Below are 22,156 nucleotides of genomic sequence, written 5' to 3'. Positions count from 1 at the left end.
ACCTTTGCCTTATAGATTAGGTGTGTTCTGTGAGTGATCAGTTTGAGGGTACATCTTGTGATATCACAGGCTTTTACCCTTGTTGGAAGTCATAAATGAGAGATCTCTTTGATCTTTAAAATTTTTCCTTAATCATTCTCCCGAAGAGCTGACTTGTTTCATGTTGAATTAGCAAGATCAGTGTCCTAACCGTGAGTGATACTAAATTGTTACACAATTATGAATGCTATTTCAGGGAAGTACCTATGTGCCACCTGGAGAGGCAGAAAAACTCTGTTCACCAGTTCAGCTGTATGAAAAGGATTATCACAGAACTACAAAAGCCATCCAAGATGGAAAATATTTTACTGATCTAAGCAAAGAATCTGACAGTCTAGAACACCAAGTAAGAAAAGGCATAAACATAGAACCAATGCAAATACACATTTTTTACACAGGTCTTAAACTAACATTTAGTCTTATTATCTTTAATAGACGTATTGGGAAGATTTTTTTGTTATGTCCTGGGCACTAAGAAAGTTCCTGCATAACCGGAAGGAATTTGGTGGGCTATGTATTTTAAAACAGGAGGTGGATCACAGTGAATTCCTGTTTAACAGTAGTGTCGTATGGAACTCACACAGAAACCTGATGGACTGAAGAATGTAGATTTCTTTTAAAATTAAATGTGATTTGTCATTGCTGACTTTCTCAGCTTTCTTTTGGAAGCCAAAAAGCTAACCTTTTGCAAGCTAACAGAGATGGGTGTTTATTCTGAACTTTTTAATTTTAAGGGTAACCTTCCTGATTTTCAGGTTTTCACAGACAATGCTAGCTGTCTTACAGCATGAGGCCTTTTGTTGTTCATTAGAGAGGAAGTTTATAGATAATTAACTGTGGGGACAACAATTTCCTGAAAATGGAATGATGGTATGAGTAATTTAGGTTTCCGGTCACTTCTCAGTTCTGGGAAGTCTTCTAAGCCCTTCTGGTTTTGCTGATGAATTACTGTGGGGTCACAAAACACCATTCTTGTTTATATATTAGTTTTTTGCTGATAGCAAATCTGACTCAGTGTAGTCAGGAAAGGACAGGACTACTACTGAATACAATGTTTGTAAGTTTGCAGTGCATGCGGAGGTGGAAACCTGGATGCAGAATTGGGGTCCATGTACTGACTTTACAGATAAACATGGGATCAAGGTTACAGAACATTCTGAGGAATTACATGCAGGCCAGGATAAGATATGCTTTGCAAGGAGTTGTAGTAGAACTTTTGATGCCAAAGTTTCCACCCTGAGGCAGTGGGTTTATGCTCTCACTAGTGAAGTTAAAATGTTTAGGATTTACAACCTGAAAGTCCCACAAGTCTATTTTTTTTAAATGGAAAGTTACCCAACTCCCAGAATCAGATGTTTTAAGATGAGAAGTTTAGCTGACAATATTATAGGCACATAAATTCTTTTGGATTTGTAGTAACAGTTAATGTAGGTTTACTTGTGTGATCTTCTAGCCTATGCTTTCTGGTTCAATCTTCAAATTCTCCTATCTAACTTAAGTTCTTGAAAGGCTTTAATACTTAATCTTTAAAATATTACAAGTTGTACAAATGCTTTTACTATTTGACTGAATGTTTAAATAACACTTAAGTATTTATGGTATTTAGAGTCCTTTTAGCTAAAATAAATAAATTGGTGTGTGGAATGAGCCTAATTTGTTTTCTTCAGCTATAAAGTTCTATGCGCAAAATAAATTGAATCTTTAGGGTTTAAACCACCAACTCTTAAGTAGCTCATAAGTATGCGAGCTTTCACATTCATATGTACCAAATTAGAAAATGTAGCAAATGATATGTGCCAAATTCAAAACTGTTGAAAAATGCTACATCAATTATAATTGCAAGTAATTTTTTAATGTTTCCTGCTTCTCTCTTGCAGTTAAACAGTAAAAACATTGACACTTTGATGCAGAAGTTAAGTGAAAATGAAACCCAAAATACTGTAAGTAAATTAAAATTTCTGTCACTTTTGATCTATGCTGTACATCTGAAAATGGCTACGTCTTGGGATCATACAGTCTCAAGTGACAGTGGCAAAGTGGGAGCATTTGTGGTTTATCATCACAAATTGTTTTACAGCTGAAATGTTCATCAGTATACATTACTGTTGCATTGTTGTATACAAACATTAAAATAATTTCTTTGTTATTTTTTTTTCTATGAAGAATCTCAGGAGAAAAATACTTGAAAGGGAGAAACATGTTAAAGAACTTTTATCCAGGCTTCAGCTTGAAAAAGTGAGTGACCAGTTCTGTTGAAATGAATGTTTTCTCCCAATGTACTAGATTCTTTAAATTTACAAATTTTAAATTTTGAGAAGAGCAATTATTTCAAAGATCTATGGAAAAAAAGGAAAATCCTGAAGGATGTTTCCTACAGAAATATCTTAAAACCATCGAGACTGTATCCAAACCTATTGAGTATATAGGTTATCCTTAACACTGATGTATGCCCCTCCCTGAACCATGGGACATCTAGACTAATGGCTTTTGGCTTCTCATTTACAGATTTGCAGTAGTTCTGGAAAAAAATACTTATATTGAAGTAACACAGAGTAAACTAAACAGATTACTGTTCACAGTTAGTTTCCATGGCTCTTTGAGCTCAATGAATAGGGAGAGGTAGTACTGACAGCAGAGCTAGTATCATCAAAGGCTGACAGGAAAGACCTCATGCATTCTTGGAGCCAAAAGAAGGGGCTCAGTGCAGAAACCAACATAGGAAGAGAAGAATTATCTGTCCTGCGTAAGAAGGTACTATGAAAGTTTCAAAATTATTTTACTGGTAGTTTAGCAATCTGTGTTACAGTCCTTGTATACTTAAAGTGCACTTTATGTGTATACAATGCGGTGTGGTTCAGTGTTAGTGACGGACAGAGTAGGCTCAGTTAAACCTTTGAGGGGACAATGGTGTACTTTGATTTTTGTAACTCCTTGGGGTTTGTTGAGAGCCATGGTTCTTCTTTAAGAATTTTTCTTTGCTTAACCAAGAGAATATAATGCTTGGCTGCAGGATAAACTTAGCCAGCTAATTGTAATAGAGGAGCGTGTGTGGGTGCCCCCTTTCACACCTCGCAATTGGCACATCCTTGTCTTTATCTTGAAGCGAAGCAGCACTTTTTCATAGAAACATCCTTTTGCTTGAGAGTAGAAATGCTGAACAGAAAAGCCTATAAAGATTCTGAAGACCACAGTGCCATCAGACCTCAGCGTTGATGGCATCTGAGCAGCGTGCTGTGCCCTGACTAGAGATCTATCTAACATTGAACAATTTGGGGTGCTCAGGATCTGAATGGAGATACAATTATCTATGCTATCCTTTTGTTCCTTCTTATGTTATCTCCAATAAATGGCATTTTCATCAATACCTAACTGAGTCCGAGTCTGCCTATCTTACTGGTATCTCTAATGAACACTTGAACTGGTGCATTACAATGCTTTTCTAATCTATACTGATAATATGACTTCTTTCTACCTGTTTTCATTATTTCTTATGTAGAACAAGCCAAGGGAATCAAGTTGCAAGAAATTTCATAGAATCATCTGACCTCAGTTCTGGTGACATAAGCTGCCTCTTCCCTTATGCTTTATGTATCCCCCCCGAATTAGAGTTTGAATTAAATGTATCAATACTTGTAATAGCAGGTGGTGGTCTTTGGTATTTAATGAAGATCAGTTCAGGCCTAATTAGTTAGGGCAGAGCTGATCCGTGTGGCTTAATTTTGGTCAACCTGCTAGCTAGATGCCTTTGCTCAGCCTGGATTTCTGAGTTTGTGCTTCCAGGCCTTGTTCATACTACTTCAAGAGTCAGATTAAATATGAGGCATCAATTATACATACACTCTTTCAAGTTTGTGATTTCTGTTTAACGTTAATACCATTAGTAACAAGTTACTGCTTATGAATATAATTGTAGAGCATTTTTTATCTTTTCCAGCTTTTGAGGACATTCAAATGTCAGTTAGAAACTATGGCAAAGTAGAAAGAACATAGATAGCATCATACAGCATATCTCCATAGACCAATAGATTTGTGGGTTTTTTTCTTTCTTAGGTCAATGTACAGAAAGAAGACCACCTGTCAAGATCAGTAAAGGCAGTACAAGCTCACCTGCAATGTCAGATTCAAAGAAAAGAAGTGGAAAATGATGAGTTAAAAGTGAAAATACAGGTCAGCGTATTTCTACTTGTGTTTCAGTTTATTGAAAAAAGTAGCAAATCCTTATTGTGGTCAGAGTTTAACTCAGGTGTGAGAGTTAAATCTTAAAGTATCACTTGGAATCAAACCCTTGGTAAAAGAAAAATCCCAAACAGTACAAATCATTAGCATTTATATTTTGCACAGTCTGCCTGACCACACTATCTTAATTGCAAGTTTGTTCTTTTTTCTTCTTTTCTTAGCTTGTGCATAGTAGTAGTTCTGCTGCTAAACACACAGAAGTATTTGCAATCACCTAACTGTGCTATCTAGATGATAGATATCAATCCTGAGGCAGTCTCCATACAGTCAATAGAAAGAGATGGGCAAGTCCCCAAGATGGGTTTCTGCTGTAAGATAAGGGTGATGAATCACCACCTGTTTCTTTTTATTGACTGTGAAGGAATCAATAAAACTCTTAATACTGACTGAAAGAGGAACACCTAAGACTAGTATCTAACCTCACTTTGTTTAAGGTAGGTGAAGTTATTTTCATTTCCTGTTCTAAAAAGCAAGAGGCAAATTTGGGCATTTGGATCAGTTACTGGCTTTAGAACAAGACAAGGAAGAGGTCATGTGTCAGAGGCTGGAGCTGGCCTCAGATTTCAGTATTTGAAATTTGTCAAGAACTTAGGCATGAATGAGAAAACATTGGCTAAAAATAATGTATTTCTAATTTCCAAACTTTTTTTAGTAGCATCCCCTATTAATTGTATAATTTGAAGTTGTCAAGTAACCTATAGCAACTAAATTTCAAAAAAAAGTCACATATGTCTATGTCTGTATAAATACCTCATGTTTTCTTCTGAATAAAAATTACTTTCTTGCTCTACCTAGTACCATTATAGAATTCCTGTTCTACCTAGTGCCATTATAGAATTCCAATATTTTCATTACATAAAGTAACTTGATATACAGCTGTATCTTCATTCAGTCTTTATTTAGAAATTTTGTGTGCTCTGCACAAAGTGCTGAAGTCAGTTGCTAGCTTAAATTCTGATGATGGTTTTGGTAGTATCTGGACAAAAGCTTGCGAAAGCTCCGCATTACCTTTATGAAATTAATTCTCGATTTAAATTTACCTCAGCCACTGAGTAATGCCCAAAGCACTTATTCTTAGTGTAATTGTGACCTCCTGCGGTTGTAAGAGGGGATAACAGCTGTTTACTTATATCAACATTTGAAGTCCGTACAAAGACTCAGATTTTCTATTTGCCCTGTTGATTGAAGGTGTTCTGCTGCTGCCCCTGCCAAGTCACATCTTTGTTTATTAAATGCCCTATAAGCATCTATATATGAAAACTTCTTCCTGCATATTTGGGGGGTTTTGTCATTTCTGTTTTCTGAAGTAGTACTTTTCCTTTTTGGTAAATCTCAGTACCTGAGACTATCTTTTACTTGGAAAACCACATACATTTTGCATTGATTGTTGAAAAGTCTGGGGGCCATTAGCAGGACCTGTACTGATAGTTATCCTCTCATATGCATAATATGCATATTTTATAGCAACTGGCAAATAGTATCTTGAATAAGGCTGGTACATTAATGTAGTCAGTAGGTAAATGGCATCTCATTCTGGTCTTTATTCATGTAGAACATAATTAAGTGTCAGACCTAGACTCAAATGAAAGAAACAAATGCATCAATCATTCTTATGATTAGGATATTTATTAGTGACTTGAGCAATTTATTTACACTTCTAGCCTACTTACATTGCTGTAGTTTGGCAGAGAATAGTAAGCAATATGAATGGAACTTGCACTTGTCTTTATGAAAGTAGTTGTCTACTGGTAGCTTGCTCATGTTTTTCATAAGCTGTAGCACCTTAAAAATAATCGCATGTGAGATTCTCTTTGAAGCAGAGTCTGATATTGTTTTTATTGTATGTCATCATGTATTGTTTTAATGTCTGGTCTTTTTTTCCATTCACATTTAAATAACAAGTGATATGTAGATGAAAAAATACAAAAGTCATGAAGTTAGAGAGGTCAGCTTCCTGGGTTGGATGGGATCAGTACACTGCCTTCATCTGAGTGATGTAAAAATCTAGTTAGTCAGAAATATTAACAGCAATAGGAAAGATAATACAACGACAGTTGTAGAACCCAGCTCTCATCTCGATTGTATTGTACACATCTGATAATATAATTAAATGCATTAAAAATACATTTAATGCAAACGTAGTTTTACATGTATTTAAATAAAAAATATATTTAATGCAAAGGTATTTTATTTCCTGAGTGCTGCAAAACCAAGCACTCAGGAAATTATACGTTGTCCTTACAATGTGTGATTTACAGCTGTAGTTTAAGCTTTATCATAGCCTGTTTTAATTATCTTTAAACAGTTGTCTGCTGTGGGCAAGGGAGTGCTTCATCTTTTCTTTTTGTGTTTTCTGCTTCACTATCCATTGAACACAAAATATAACTTGCCATAAAAAAATAGTTTCTTCACTAAACAATTCTGTTTCATTAAAAGAGTGGGGCCATTATATGCATTGGAAAAAGTCACGAGATCTTCCAAGAAAATAGTATGTTGTCATCTAGTCACAGACCATATCATAATACATATATTCAAGAAAAGACCCCGGCCTTTCCTAGCTTCTTGACTTAAACCCAAATCTAAGATCTTAACTTTCATATTCAAATTTCGTATGCAGTTATACTGATCTCCAGCCCTAGTTGTGTGTATGTTCACTATAGATTCAGAGCACAGACTACTACTAGATCAGTGAATATCACTAGTAGCATCATTAAGGTGATACTTTTTACAGAAATTAGTTGCTAGGGATGATGAAACCACTTTTATTTTCCTCCTCATAAATGTGTTTAACATCCATGCCATGCCTTCTACACTGAAATTCTGGATCCATTTCCAAAAGCACACAATGATGGTTAGACTGCTGTCTTTCCCCCTACTCCTGCCTGCTTCTGCACCTCCTCAACCTCTTCTCTTGATCATCTTTGTAATCAGTTTTCCAGCATGTATTTTCTCTTGCCTACTGCTGTATGTATCTTGGCTAGCTCTTTGTATCAACCACAAGATTTGAGATACAAAGACATTATGGAAACAGATTATAAATGTAATTGGTATTCTTGATTATGTTATGTCACAAAATGATCTGTAAGTTACAGTATTTGAAAAGAGTTGATGTTTAATTATGCTGCAGACTCTAGAAAAGAAAATAGCAGAGTGGAAACATCAAGTTGGTGAATACAAGCACCAGATGTTAGCCTTAAAGGAAACAAGTGAGCAAAAGAAGACTGCTCTGAAAAAAGTAATGAGGTCCCAGAAACAAAGAGCACAACACTTTGAAGCAGCAGTGGAAAATTTAACCTCCAGAATAAGAGAATGTGTGAGTGACTACACTGTGAGCAATGTCATCCTGTGTTGTTTTAAATTGAACAATTGAGAGACTTTTACCTGTGGAAAATAAGAAAAGTTGGTTGGTCATGCTGTGTTTTTATCTTATTTATATTTTTGCTCCTTGGTTAAGGATAAAGGTTGCTGTAAGTGACATTCAAACTGTTACTACGTTCACTGCCTTTGTTTTGTTAAAATTTAGTGAATGTCTTAAGCCATGAGGTTGTACGCTTCAAACTGTAGTAAGAGGAGTCTTACCAGCTTTCAGTTACACCTCTCCTATCTTCCTGTCAGACCTTTATGGATATACACTAACTCAGAAGTACAGTATACTAACTGAGAGTCCATGATTGGGGTTTGAACTCTTTGTTTTCTTTATTTATCGGTGTCTGACATCTCATATGGATACTTAGCTTTCTGTTTCCAAGCAGCTTGCTCTGAACCTTTTCAAAATCCAAGTACAAAACTTCCTTAATCCAAATTGTTCCTTAGATTCTTGCCCTGCATATCCATACAGTATGTAAATGTTCAAAAAGGCCAGGTGGATCAGAACTGTGCTGAGATCTTTATTGCCTTATTTAGATTTCCTAATAAGAGTATGTTTTCATACTCTTAGATGTGTTGCCATCATTTTTGATATGTCAGTATTAAAGATAAATTTTTCCAGTTAGTATACCAGGAGATGCTTAATAACTTTTTTTTTCTTTGATTTTTGTGGGAAGACAGTAGTGGATCATTAAGTGCACTTTGCAGTGCAGAGGGCTGGCAACTACTGAACTTTTGATGTTTTGTAGTCACACTGTTGTTTTCTTTCCCCATTGAAGACCCCGTGTACTTTCAAGATAGCATGTGTTGGTTAATTATCCATACTTCTTTGAGGGACTTTACCTAACTTTGCATTTCTTACCTAGCTATTATTTTTTATTCTTAAAATGTTTTGGCAGAAATTAATTTTTGTATTGATTTATGTAATTTATATGTAGTAGACATATTGGAGACAAATATTTTTGTTGTAAGAAAATATTTTCATCTTAAATTTTGAAATATTCTACAGTTTATATACAGTGCCAGTGTTTAACTGCATCCCTGACTTGAAAGTAAGTCTGTACTTAGACTTTAACTTTTTAAAATGTGGGTAGTTTTATTTATTTTCTTCTTTTGAGACAAGACAAAACTTAGATTGCTTTGTACTAGGGAGATCCAGTAAAGCCATCTTTCATTAAATAGCTCTTGTGTTTAGAAAAATTTGTACAACTAGATGGCATTATTTTGTAACATTATTTGTAATTCCTGTATTCTCTAGGAAGTCGAACTGTCTGAGATACTGTCAGCTTCTGATGTCTGGAAAAACCAGCATGATAGAATGGTTGAAGAAAAGACAACATTAGAAATTCAAACAGAAGATCTTAAGAAGTAAGTTAAACTGTGATCTAATTTTTTTTCTGTAGTCACACAGTGTTGATATTTAGTAGTGTAGTACTCAGTGTTGACAATGTAAACAAGTTTATGTATTCATATTTTAAAATTTGGTGCAGAATTTAGAAGTTGGAAACTAGAACAAATATAAGATTTTTAGCCTTCTTTCTGCTGCATTTCACAACTTTTTAAAAAACTTCATTCCCCCATACAAGTAAGGAACATATTCCTTCCCCTGCATACTTCTGATTAGCCTGAACTTGCTAGTAGCTACTATGCTGCTTCCTCAGAACCACTTATTTAGTAACTGATTCAACTGCTTGTTAACCCTTGAGTGTTAACCCTTCTGTCTGCTGCAGTATAGAATAAGGTTCTTAGGCTTCTAGTTTCTACTTCAGACTAACGATGGCAAAATTATTTCAGTTCCACTAATGTCTCACCCCACTAGAGGACAGAGAAGGACTCCTCTCAGATGCACATTTGAACAGTTTATTCTTGTAAGGAAAAGCAACACAAAATTGTCCAACGTTATTCAAACTATGTGGTCAAATCTTAATGCACATGAAGGATATGCCGTTTTCTTTGGCAGACAGTGACATATCCTTTTACCTTTTCTGTTGGTAGAAATACGGACTGTAATTCAAACAAGCAAAAGAAACTGGTAGGTGCCTTTTTATGCTAGGTCTAACACAGAATATTTATTTTACAAAGAACTTGATTCATGCTCAAATATGTAACAGCTCAAATTAATTTGGCTTGACTCTTTTGTTTTTCTTTCAGAAAATCTGACATTTCTGAAAATATTTTCAGCATATTTTAGAATTTAACAGGAGTGCAGGTACATGACATCAGTCCAGAAATCTGTCTAGCCCACTATTGGTCCAGTGTGCATGAGGAGGCATCTAGGAAAGAATAAGAAAAGGGAAACATCTATGATACTTCCCTCAAGTACTCATTCTGCTTCCAGCTGGTTTTAATGCCTGTTGCTTTTAATAATGGAAAGTACCATTCCTAAATTAGCTATGGAATGTTCTTAATAGGACATTATCTGATAGACCCTATAAATTCAATATCATTCAATTTTGTACAGTATGTGTATGCATAGTTGTCTTGGAACTATGCTTGGGTGTTCTAGGTAATGGATTTATTTATATTTGAGCTAGGACCACTTCCTTGGTGGACCACTCTTTTGGATAGTTTCTTATTTCAATAGATACTGCTTTCTTGGGATGCTTAAATGCATACTCTTTTTTTTTTTTTTTTTTTTGGTTTATTTAAATAAGAACAGTGAAGGAGTATGTGTTAAGGTACAATTTAATTTGCATAGTGCGAGTTTTGGAAGCATTGTATATTATACAGAAGTTCTTGCCTATCTAACAAGGCAGATCACAAGCCTTTTGGAAGACCTGAAAAGAAAGGAGGAATGGAGAAGAAACTCAGATGAGGAGATTCTTGGAAAGCTAAATTCTGTTAAGTCTGAAAATGAAAAGATTTACCTTGAAAATGAAAAACTAAAGGTGAGATCATTATAAATCATTGTTGAATGGCCCTGTATTTCTGATACATTAATGAAATAACCACATTAATTCCCTTTGGGCCTTCTGTCTAGAGATCCCAAACCTGTAGAATAAATTTTGCCATCCATTTTTTACAGTAAGTGAAAATGAGACATTGAAAATGTGTCAGAAATCTATGGCAAAGCTAGGAACAGGGTTGTCTAATCATCTACCTGCTTAACCAGGATGCCATTTATTTTACTGTCAGTAGCTACAAAATTGCTTAACTAGAAATTGTTCTTTTATGTTTGTAAAACTTTCTTTCAAATTAAAGAACTGAGTTTAGCTCATTTATTAATTTCAATTTTTAAAGTATTTACAGGTTTTGTATTGTGTTTATCCTACGAAGTAAATGTTCTCATGAGCTGGCAAATGAACTGTGGGCTATTATTTTTGTTTGACAGGATAAATGATTGTGTGACTCTTTTTAATGCCTGCAGGTCACTTGCTAGTACTATCATATTGTAGATTGTGCTATTTTAATAACACTCTTACAGTTTTTATATTTTCTGTGTTTTAATCAAGGCTTCCCTTGCTACATTAGAAAACAGTACCATTTCTGTTGAAAATGAGCTGCGAAATCTGCAAGAAAAGGCAAAGCTGCAGGAAAACCTTGTTGAACAGTATAAAAATCAGGTGACTAGCATATTTGAAATGTTCAAGTATGGCTTTTAAAGTTTTAAGCAGCTTTGAAGAAATGATGAAGGTTTTGTTTGTAATAAAACAGTTTTGTTGTCATAGTGATTATTATACTGTCCTAACACTGCGGATGATAGAAGAGAGTGCCATTACAAACCCTATCCAAGAGTAGTCTCCACACTGTTACTAGTACACATAATCCTTACTGAATTGTGTGAAGCCCAGTTGAAGCTCATTGAAGCCAACAGAGCTAATTACTTACTTGCTTAGAAAAGATTTGCTTCCTAAAAAGCAAGTTGGCAACCTGGTAAACTATATTTAAAAAGTAAAATTTGAGTCTGATGTCTTTGGTGGACATATCCAATGATATTTAGCTTCTCCTTGGTCATATCTTTATTTACTCATTCCTAAGAATAGTAAGCTAGCACTCAGGTACTGTTGTAAGAGCCATCTTATTTACGTAGGCAGCTCCACATTGAAAATACCAGCAAAACATATAAATCAGACTTAAAATGGGCTTTTTATCAATTCCTTTTTTTTACTTGGCTTTATTTACACAGAAGGCATTCTAGAACATTGATTCGAAGTTGTATATATTTCTGCTATAGTATAAACAGCATTTCCCTGACCATCTTCACTTACCTCTTTTTAAAATCATTGACAAAAGACATGACACAAAATCTAAGTACAGCCAGTGTTCCTTGTCTGTGGAATGCATCACCACAATTAAAGTTGCCAGCTTTAAGATGGGAGATGTAGTTCCAGGGAACGCCCAGCCTTAAAGCAGTGAGTGGGATGAAATACCGTAGCTCGTAGCTGTGGTGACTCCAGATGGGAACTGTTGGTGATACTTTTTATGTGGGGAGAGAAGGGTAAGTCATGCTGCTGCTTCTGTAGCACAACGGTAGCTCATTCTCCATTGTTGAAAATGAAATTTTGATATCCGAGCGCTCTTCACCTGGTTACCCTTTTATATTTGCTGTGGTGAGTAGGATAATGAAAATAAATAACTTCGTATAATGACAAATACTGAGATTCTATTTAGAAATCAAAGGTTTTCCTTTATGCTCCATACTAATGATTCTGTCTTTTCTATATTTAAAAGATACACCTTGCAAATGTATGTGGAAAAATATATGTTGTCCTAGGTACAAAAATTACAAACAGCAGTAGAAGAATTGAAATCCAGATATGAAACAGTCTTAAATGAAAACAACAGAATGACAGAAAACAAATGCTTAGAAGTAGATAAGGTAAGTTTTGCAGTGATGAAGCATGTTTCCAAACAATTCTGTAGGACATTGATCTTTCCTACGTTATTGTGATCCACTTATTAGAAGTCAGAAGGTACTGGCTCTTTTTTCTTTTTCCATGTATAGAATTGTTTTTAAATTCACTGAATGTTTTACTAACTCTTACTTGTGAGCTGGTGGTTTTTTTGGATACTACATAATTGCAAACAAGTGAGAAATCGTTCTTAGGATAATGACTAAGGAGTTGGGCTGCTATTTTAGAATTCAAGGATTCTTTTATCACTTTTTAAAATGTGATATTGGTGTTGATGATTTTAAAACCAGATCTCTCGACAGAACAGCTGTGAAAGTTGCATAGGGAAGCAAACCTGCTATAAGACTGCTTTGTTTGTTTTAAGTAGCAGTTAAAACAGAGAATCCGTACAGGGATGAGTTTTAAGTTTTTCAGCATATGGAGCTGAATACTGGAACGCAGTTAGTGCATTCTTAAGCATCAGAAAACAGTAAAAAATTGGTAGGAAAATCACTTTCCTCAGTTCCACAGCTCATCAAAATACATATTCTTTTAAGTGATAAAGCTGAGGCAGGGACAGGTTTTGCATTGCCTGCAATGTTCTGTTTTAGAGAGCAGAATTAGTCCTCACAGAGAAGCGTCTTAGATCGTTCATTTTATTTCATACTAACTTTATTTTTCCATGATTGAGTTGTATAATGGAGAAAAATATTTTCTGATCCCATAAATAATATTTGCACAACATTGTATGTGGCTTCAGATGGCATTAGGTGTTGCCCTCTTTTCAAATACTGCAATACTTGTATGGTCAGAATTTTTCTTGTAAGCTGCATAGTGTGTCTATGCCATCTCCCAAAATATATTGCAGTAAAAATAAAGTCAAAATTTGCTGTTGCATGGTGAACTGCTAACACTTGCCTAATTTTGTGTATGTTCATTGTGAGTGTCACTGAGTCTTTAATGAAATGTAGTCAGAGGTGGAAATTTCTCGAATGATGAACTTGTAACTTTGTCAGTATTTTATAAATAGGTGATATGCAACTTGTGTAGAATTTCAGATTTATTACTTACATGGAAAGCCATTGAGTATTGCAACAATTAATTTATGGTTTTACACTTACATTTTTCTCCTGTGATGCTACTATGCAGGTGAGGGACAAAACAGAGGCTGAGTTAAAGGAGTTAGAACATGTTTGTGACTTGCTGAAAGCAGCAAGGATATCAGGAAAAGCTTATGTCCTGGGAAAGGATCCATGCACAGAAATGCAAAACCCTTAGGGAGCTGCAGGTTCAGGTGCTTAGAACATGCTGATTTTTAAAGATAAGTGCGAAAGTTATGTGGAAGAAAGTCTCTGGAACGTTTTTTTCCTATTAACGTGTCAGACAGTTGTGTAGTTTCCTTTGTTATTTGCTTCATAAGTCAAAAGCTTCTTCTGTAGAAATAGCATAATGCAAATGAAACTATTGCCAACTGTATATATGTGAATTCAGTACATGACAAGCCTAGTTGCTTTTAGATTCTGTATCTTTTAAGTGAGTATATTCTCGATCCTTTTGAATACTTATGTCCAGAGATGTGTCGCAGAATTCTTCCCTGGAAATAAATGTGCAAGTCTAGTTATTGTTTGTGTCTAGTGGAATAATTTAATTCCACATTAGTTTTGTTTTTAATGACTGATTTATGAAGCAGACAATATTTACTCAGATAAATAGTCATAAATTATATTGTTGATGATGTATAACTTTAACATTTTAATGATTACATTGTGTTGGCTGATAAAATATTTTTTAAAATATGCTTTAATAGGATCATTTCTATTTTTAGTAGTATTTTAGCACTATTGCTTGTATTTTCTCTTAAGGCTGAATATGAATATTCCTCAGCTTTTTTTCCTGTCAATTTCAATGGCAGGGCTAAGCTTGGGGGTTTTTGTTGTTCTCTTTTCTCTCTTTTTTTTGAAATGTGCTTTTGAGTTAGAAGAAAATACTCTGCTAGCACAAATGACAAAGGTGTTTAAATCAGCAGGGGGGGAAGGGGCTTAATCTTCTCCCTGTGTCAGTGGGAAAACTTCAGCGGAAACACAGTGAGTCTCTGCGTCCCTGTAGACTTTATATGCTTATAAAAAAAAAATAGCTCTTGATTTTGTTTTAAATTTCTTGTCAAGATGATCTTTATAGCATTGAATTTTGTTCTTGTTTGTATAATTTTAAATACTCCTTCTAGGGACACTCATAAGCTCATAAAACCATCTTTGCTTAACAAAGTACTTAAGCAACAATTAATTTTGAGGTGCATATATAAAATGATGTATTTAATTTTAGTCTTAACTACATGTTTTCCTGAATAAATGCAAAAAACCTCTTCAGTATAGTGAAGTAATTGGGAATATAACCACTAGGCTGGTGGAACAGCAGTTAAATTTCAGCCTTAAATCTTGGTGATGTCCTTTAGAACTTCTGACCCTTGATCCTATGACCAGAATTTAGGAAAATTCCTTTTGAAGCAGCTGGACCATGTGTAGAAACCCTCTTCTGGGTTCAGCTAGACCAGGACATCAGTTTACTGCTCCTCTGCTGGAGATTTCTGCTACTACCAGTCTGCTAGCTGAACAGCCTGTAATTCACATAAACAAAATCAACTAGATTAACTCAAATTACTGGATGGAACCACTTGAGGTAGTCCAGTGAATGATGAAGGTTGCCCCTTAAATAATGGTGCCAGCAGGCTGGTGATGTGGCTATTTATTGCTAATCTGCTGTTGATGTATGGTAGCAAGAGCAATAATCTCATCACTACTGTTACGAGATTTAAAAGAAAACATGTAAAAATGTCAGTCTGGATGCTGCGCAGGGGAAGACAGTTTGGCTGCTTACTTTCTTCAGCTTCCGCTACTGATATACCTCTTTTTACGAACTTGATTGTCTTTTTTGATATTAACTACTTTCTAAAATTCCTTGCCAGTGCTACAGTGTTCTGTGATAACTGTATATATATGCAGTATTATTTTTATGCTTCTTGTGACTGTAGTGTGAGAGAACTTACTTTTGCTGGAATCTAAAGCTTAAGAGTCAAAGTTCACAAGGAGGTAGACCCAGCCAACTCCTAATACACAAGGCTGTGTGAGCAGCATATGGGTTTTGTTAGGACTTCACTTTGTTACATAGTGGTTTTTCAGTCTTAAAGTGTTCACACAAAGTTTTAGTTTGCTACTTTGGCTGTATTTTATTTGTTTTAAATACAAGATAATGTTTACTTGAACATAATATAGCGTTTACCTGAAATTACAGTTAAATTGTTTGATCGGATTTTAATAGGCGAGCTTACTTTACTCTGTAATGTCCTATATAGGTCTCTTCAACTAGAAACTAATTGTCATTTTCACAGGAGGAAGACAGTGTAACTTCTGTGGGTAGTCATTCCTTAGAAGAAGAAAACTGTAACATTCAGAAGAAATATGAAGATCTGAAAAGGTAACTTTTTAAAAATCTGAGTGCAATTAATTCCTACACTTTTCTGCTATAGTGAACTATAATGCGTTAATCTGTTTTGCATAAAGGCAATTAGAAAAGATGCAATTTCAAAATGAAGAACTTGCTTGTCAACTCAAAAAAGAAGATGAGAGTCTTCAGTGCAGTAAATTGCAGCTTGAAGAGAAAATTGCAGAATATAATGGATTAACCAGACAACTGGAATCTGCTTTGGAAGAAGGGAGAAAAATGGTATTGATGATTTAATACATCTCTTGATCTTGTTTGCCATTTTCTATTTAAAAATATCATTAAAACCAAATGTGCTTGAGTAGAAAAGATGGGACAAGATTATTTTGCACATAGGGAGCAATACTAAAAAGTTACTGGGAATTTCTGCATGTTTAAATATGGATTACACAATTCAACTCCTTTGTAGTATTCGGATCCTATTGAAATTAATGACAAAGGTCAGTGGACCAACATTTCATTATAATTTTTTTGGTGGCAAATCAAAATGCTTTAAGCACCTAATACTAAATCCTACACATGTGGCAAAAGTTTCTGAACAAAAGCTTAATCTTGCCTTTTTCTTATTTTCTTTAATGGACAGCCCACAAGAACTTCAGTGTTGAAATCCTTCTCATTTTAGAGGAAGGCTTTGCACACTTTCAATCTTAAGCAGAGATTTCTCATTTGTAGAAAGGATGCAAACAGTAAATCAAATGGAAGAGGAAATGTAGGAATTTAGATTACAGTGAATTATATTAGTTTAATCAGAAAATATTTATGAAGTTGTAATTTCTGTCTCAGATTAATCATGTAAATAAACTATCTGAATTTTCTCAGTACTGTGTGAGGATATTGATTTGGGTTTGAAAAAATAGCAAGTTTGGCTTAACTTAAAAATGAGTTACAAAAGTGTCTCCCTCCCAATAATATTACATTTTTTTCCAAATTGAAACTTCTTTCAAATTTAGCCAGAATATTTCCCATGTTAGTTTAATTTCTGTGCATGGGAAATAACTGAAGTATTAGATGACAGAATAGGAAGTAGAGCTATTAATGCTAAGGTATAAGAAAATAATTTCATTTGGGCTTTAAGTGAAAGTAAACATACATAATTTCTCTCTCATTACTATTATAGGTAGCTGAAGAACTGGAAAAAATGTCATACAAAGAACAAGCCCTTCAGACAAAAATGCTAGCACTTGAAACTGAAGTGAGAGAGGGGCAAGAAGAGAAAAAACAACTCCTCTGCATATTTCACCATGTAAGTAAATAATACTGTTTATGACTTAAGAAATTACTTACCGCATCACCATTTACAGTAAAAATTCCTTTTACTGAAAAACACACTACTAATACAATTGATACACACTTTGAGGAACAGCAAATTAATTCAGCTTGACAATATACTTCCTCTATTGACATTTCTAACAGACTTAACAGATGCCCAGTCTGACTAAATCACTAGAATAATACTGACTTTACATCTCTTACTCAATCCAGTTTTCCCAGCAAGGCAAAAATAAAAAAATATGTATGAAGATTAATCTGAGAGGGAAATTACAACATGTTCAGTAAACATGCCTAGATTTGAATAAATGAGTAACAGTTCCATAATGACATAGTGGTATCTGGTTTTTTTCCTGAGCTGATTACAAGAATCTGATATTACTTCAATTTGTGAAAAGCTTTCAGCTCATGTACCAATGTCCCATATACATGTAGTTAGTGACAAAGGAGATACTCTGATTTTTTCAAAGTGTCAAGCCTTTAAATGCCCAAGTTTTGATATGTTGATACTTACCTATTCAGCAAAGCCACAGTCAAAGAAGGTATTTTGGATGAGTAATACTATCTGAAAACAAAACATTGTTTTATCTAATCCAGAAAATTTCAGCACATTTTCTATTAATAAAATGTCAGACATCGCTGAATTCCCTAGATTAGTGATGGCAAATCATTTGCTTTAATCAAAGTTTTGATACAGTTAGAGATCTGTCCTGTGATCAGTGATAATAAGCTACAAAGCTATATAAAATAAATATAGAGGACACTAAAAATGTTTACTATCACTCTCCTAGACTTTCAAAAACAATATTCTGTATTCTGACTTGCAGTATTGAAGATTAAAATCAAGCCAACCTAAATGCAAACTCTATTCAAGATTTAAATAAGACATCAGAGATACTGTTCTGAATTCAGTATGCTTTAATTAATTTTTGTCTCTATCAAGTGTAACTTAACATCTGCGTTTACCCTAAAACAAAAGTGTTCTTAAAATAAAATCAGGCATCAGCTAGTGTTTTATGCTACTTCAAATATTTTTTCATAGGAATTTCTTACTATGTTAAAGTAAAATAGAAAATAAAGAAAATTTTCTTGTCTTTCATCCCAGAAAAACTCATAGGTATGTTTTCAAATGGTTTCCATTTGAAGCTTACAGGTAAAGTATAAATATGAAAGATATGTCTGAGCGAACTGGTCTAAATTAATTTCTTGCTTTTTATTCCAATTACATTTACATATAACTGAGAATGCATTACAGAAAATTATAAAATGATCTTATTCCTGTTGTTGTAGTGAAACTGGAAACAAAATAGGACTGTGAAGGTAACTTTATTCAATTATTCATTCTAACCTGATTATTTTTTTCTAAGGCTGGATTTAAATCTGATGACTATAATTCCATTTTAAAAAAATTAAATTTATTTTAACCAACTAGCATCTGAAATCTATAATAGACATAAAAGGAAATACCTGAATATCGGTAGTATTTATATAACAAATTATCTATGGTTTGCATCATTTATGGAACTAATGAGCAGGTAATATTGCTATCAATCATCCTTTTTTATATTAGGAACTATAGGCATCAAAAATCATGTTGCATCAGAGATCAGTAACAGATGTTTCCTTGAAAAGTCAACATGAGAGAGAGTGTTAAGTCCATAATAGATTTAAGATGCTAGGAATCTTTCATGATAAAAATTCAGAAGGTTAGTTTTTATGTTCCCAGGCCTTTTTTGGATTATAAGCCTATTTAAACATGTTCAGTTTGGTCCTGACTGAACATAAATAAAGCTTCAATATTCTGAGGCCTTTGGGGGAACCTTCAGTTTTGTGGAGCCTCTGAAAACTTTTACAGGTAAATAAGGCTTATAAAATTTAGGTACTAGTTGTCTTACATTATAATTTTGATTGATTGGTATTTTATTTCTCAGTTGCATTGCACTTCTCTTTTTTCTTTAGAACGAAAAGCACCATGCAGTACGTTTGAAAGAGCTGGAGAACAGCCTTCAAAAGTCAGAGAACAAGAACCAGAGCATCCAGAATTATGTCCAGTTTTTGAAAGCTGCATACGTAACAATGTTTGGCTGAATTCTTTAGATTATTTATTAATAAAGAAGCTTTTCAAGATTTGGCTCTAAATCTTGTTGGAGGCAAGGCTGTTGAAGCCTAATAGTATTTTGCAGGACTGAGTACTCTAATGTTACTTCTTCCCTAGGAAAACTTCTGTTGCGGGCAAGGAAAAGCAGGTCAGTCATCACTGTATATCCTACTGGCTGGTCACATATGGAAAATTTGCCTGGTGTTACTGATACAAAGAATTGTATTATTCATGGAACAGAAGTGAAAAGGCGGACTGCATGATGGTAGTGACAGGTGTGTGTGTGGGGTATGCACACAGAGTTGTGAATTGGTCAGCGAATTTACCATGTGTTAGGTCCTGTGCTGTAAAATCTTACCTGCGTCCTTTTAGTCCCTGGTTAAATGCAGATGATCACAGATGACCTTTCAGTTCACGTGGGGGAAGAGAACACGCATGGACTGGTTGCACAGTAATTTCCGTATTTTAATTATTAATAATTATATAATATTTATCAGTCATTATACTTCTGTTACTGTAGAAGTCTAGTTGCCCAAGGTAATATCTATCCTATTAAGACAGGTAAAAATTTAGAGAGCATTAGGCTCCCTTCCTTTCTTTTCCCTGTAGCTTAGCACCAATATAGCACACGCTGCTGCACTGCGTGAAGTATTTGCAGCCACAAGGCTGTCCCATCCAGCCTTTTTTTTTCCCTACAGCCCATTGTGATCAGGACTATACTATAGTAATATTTTAAAAATATAAGTAGGAAAGTATTTTAGATACAGGCATAGTTTAAGCTCTGAATGTCACCCTTTCATGGTGACTCAGCTCCAGTAAGGTATTTAAGTACTTGGCTGTGTTTGAGTACAAGAGCTGCTGTTCACTGAGGTGAGTAAGACTGACTTATGCCTCAGGTTAAACACATGTAAACATTCAGCTGATACAGGACTAATACAAAAACACTTTTGATTGAGAAAGTAATTGTTTTTATAGATATATGCTGTGGTAGGTTTTTTTAAAAGTAGTACCTTCAGATAAATATATGTAATTTAGAATGTATATTTAAATAATTTTTTTTTTTTGATGAAAACATAAGCTAATTCATGCATGGACAATACCTGTGTGTTAAATGTAGTATTTCAGTGTTAGTTATTTATAATGTGTAAAATGTTGATTTTATTTTTTTTCCATTTTTGCAAATGCTTAGCCATCCTAACAAATACTGATATGCGCTAATGATCTGCTTGTGTGCACTTTTTAAAAACAGAATTATCATTTATTATATATGACGTGCTAGTAGCAAATATTTATGTTTGGGAGTTTGTTGCGTTACACACACATACTTACAACCATACTTGTGTTCATTTAGTTCTGTTTGTGCTACTTATAAAATATCAAAACCTTTTTGAACATCATCATGTATGAAGGAAAGATTTCAGAAATAAAGTGTTGAATCTAGTCCATGACTGGTTTTTAAAAGGTTTTAAAAATTATATGCATTTCATTGATAAATGATACAAAGATGTAGAGTAACTTGATTTCAGCCTGTCTTTTGCCATCCGGGTGTCCTGGTTTTGGCTGCAATAGAGTCAATTCTCTTCCTAGTAGCTGGTATAGTGTTATGTCTTGGATTCAGTATAAGAAGAATGTTGATAACACACTGATGTTTTCAATTGTTGCGAAGTCATGTTTAGACTAAGTCAAGGATTTTTAAGCTTCTCATGCCCAGCCAGCAAGAAGGCTGGAGGGGCACAAGAAGTTGGGAGGGGACACAGCCAGGAGAGCTGACCCAAACTGGCCAAAGGGGTATTCCATACCATGTGACGTCACGCCCAGTATATAAACTGGGAGGAGTTGTCCAGGGGGGGCAGATCGCTGCTTGGAAACTAACTGGGCATTGGTCGGCAAGTGGTGAGCAATTGCATTGTGCATCACTTTTTCTCTATATTCCAATTATTTTATTAATATTATTGTAACATTATCATCATCATCATTATTTTCTTCCTTTCTGTTCTCTTAAACTGTTCTTATCTCAACCCACAAGTTTTACTTTTTTTTCCAATTCTCTCCCCCATCCCGTTGGTTGGGGGATGTGAGCGAGCAGCTGCGTGGTGCTTAGTTGCTGGCTGGGGTTAAACCATGACACCAGGAAATTAGATTTTTTTTCTCTCTCTCTTTTTTTTTTTTTCTTTCGACACAGGCAGGAAAGAATAGATCTGGAATTATTAAAGTTGCTGACAGCTTCAGGTACCTATTTACCCCAAATGTCTACGAACAGAATAAATTTAAGGTACATCAAACTATATGTGAACTGATTTAACTTATAAAATCAGAAACTTGTATTTTTTTCAGCTCAACCCATAGTTTCCATTCTATTAATCTAGACTTTCTTTCCTTTTCTTCATATTCAATCACTGGAATATACATTCTTCATCTCTGAAGTCTTAGGAATATCTTAAAAAATATAGACAGCATTTTCCAAATGATGGTGATGTTTTTATGGCTCTCCATTACTGATTTTTTTTTTTTTTTTTTTTTTTGCATGGTAGCAATAGAGCTACCAGTCACAAAGATCACTTATTTTTTCCTCAGTTCCTTTTTGAATTGGTGTTAGCTGATCATGTTAGTTGCATTTTAAATCCTTTTAGTTCATTTAGAGACAGAAGTTGCTGTCTTTTTTTTTTTTAATAAAGAATGAATTCTTTTTCTAACTACCTAAGGATCTCGCATTTACTCTAGATTGCTGCTTGTGTTTTCAGTCATGGTGTAAAATAACAGCTAAAGTAGTTCTTGCCTTGTTCATTTTACAACATAGAAAGCCGTGTGTCATGCTGCA

At 34.5% G+C, this 22,156-nt stretch overlaps 1 protein-coding gene across 1 annotated transcript; it reads left to right on the top strand.

The window, feature by feature from the left end:
* Positions 1-208: 208 nt before the first annotated feature.
* ODF2L (outer dense fiber of sperm tails 2 like) lies at positions 209-20,778 on the top strand. The gene is given in 15 exon segments (XM_009927033.2): positions 209-385; positions 1,917-1,979; positions 2,203-2,274; positions 4,090-4,206; positions 7,403-7,588; positions 8,900-9,009; positions 10,394-10,529; positions 11,094-11,204; positions 12,356-12,460; positions 13,623-13,687; positions 13,689-13,767; positions 15,859-15,944; positions 16,031-16,193; positions 17,089-17,214; positions 19,200-20,778. Coding segments are annotated over 15 exon segments (1,710 nt in total). The 5' UTR covers positions 209-223; the 3' UTR covers positions 19,329-20,778.
* Positions 20,779-22,156: the final 1,378 nt, after the last annotated feature.

Source organism: Haliaeetus albicilla, chromosome 8 (genome assembly GCF_947461875.1).
Source record: "Haliaeetus albicilla chromosome 8, bHalAlb1.1, whole genome shotgun sequence".
Classification (NCBI taxonomy): domain Eukaryota; kingdom Metazoa; phylum Chordata; class Aves; order Accipitriformes; family Accipitridae; genus Haliaeetus; species Haliaeetus albicilla.
The sequence above is the reverse complement of the archived record's forward strand: the minus strand, read 5'-3'. Positions and strand labels throughout refer to the sequence as shown.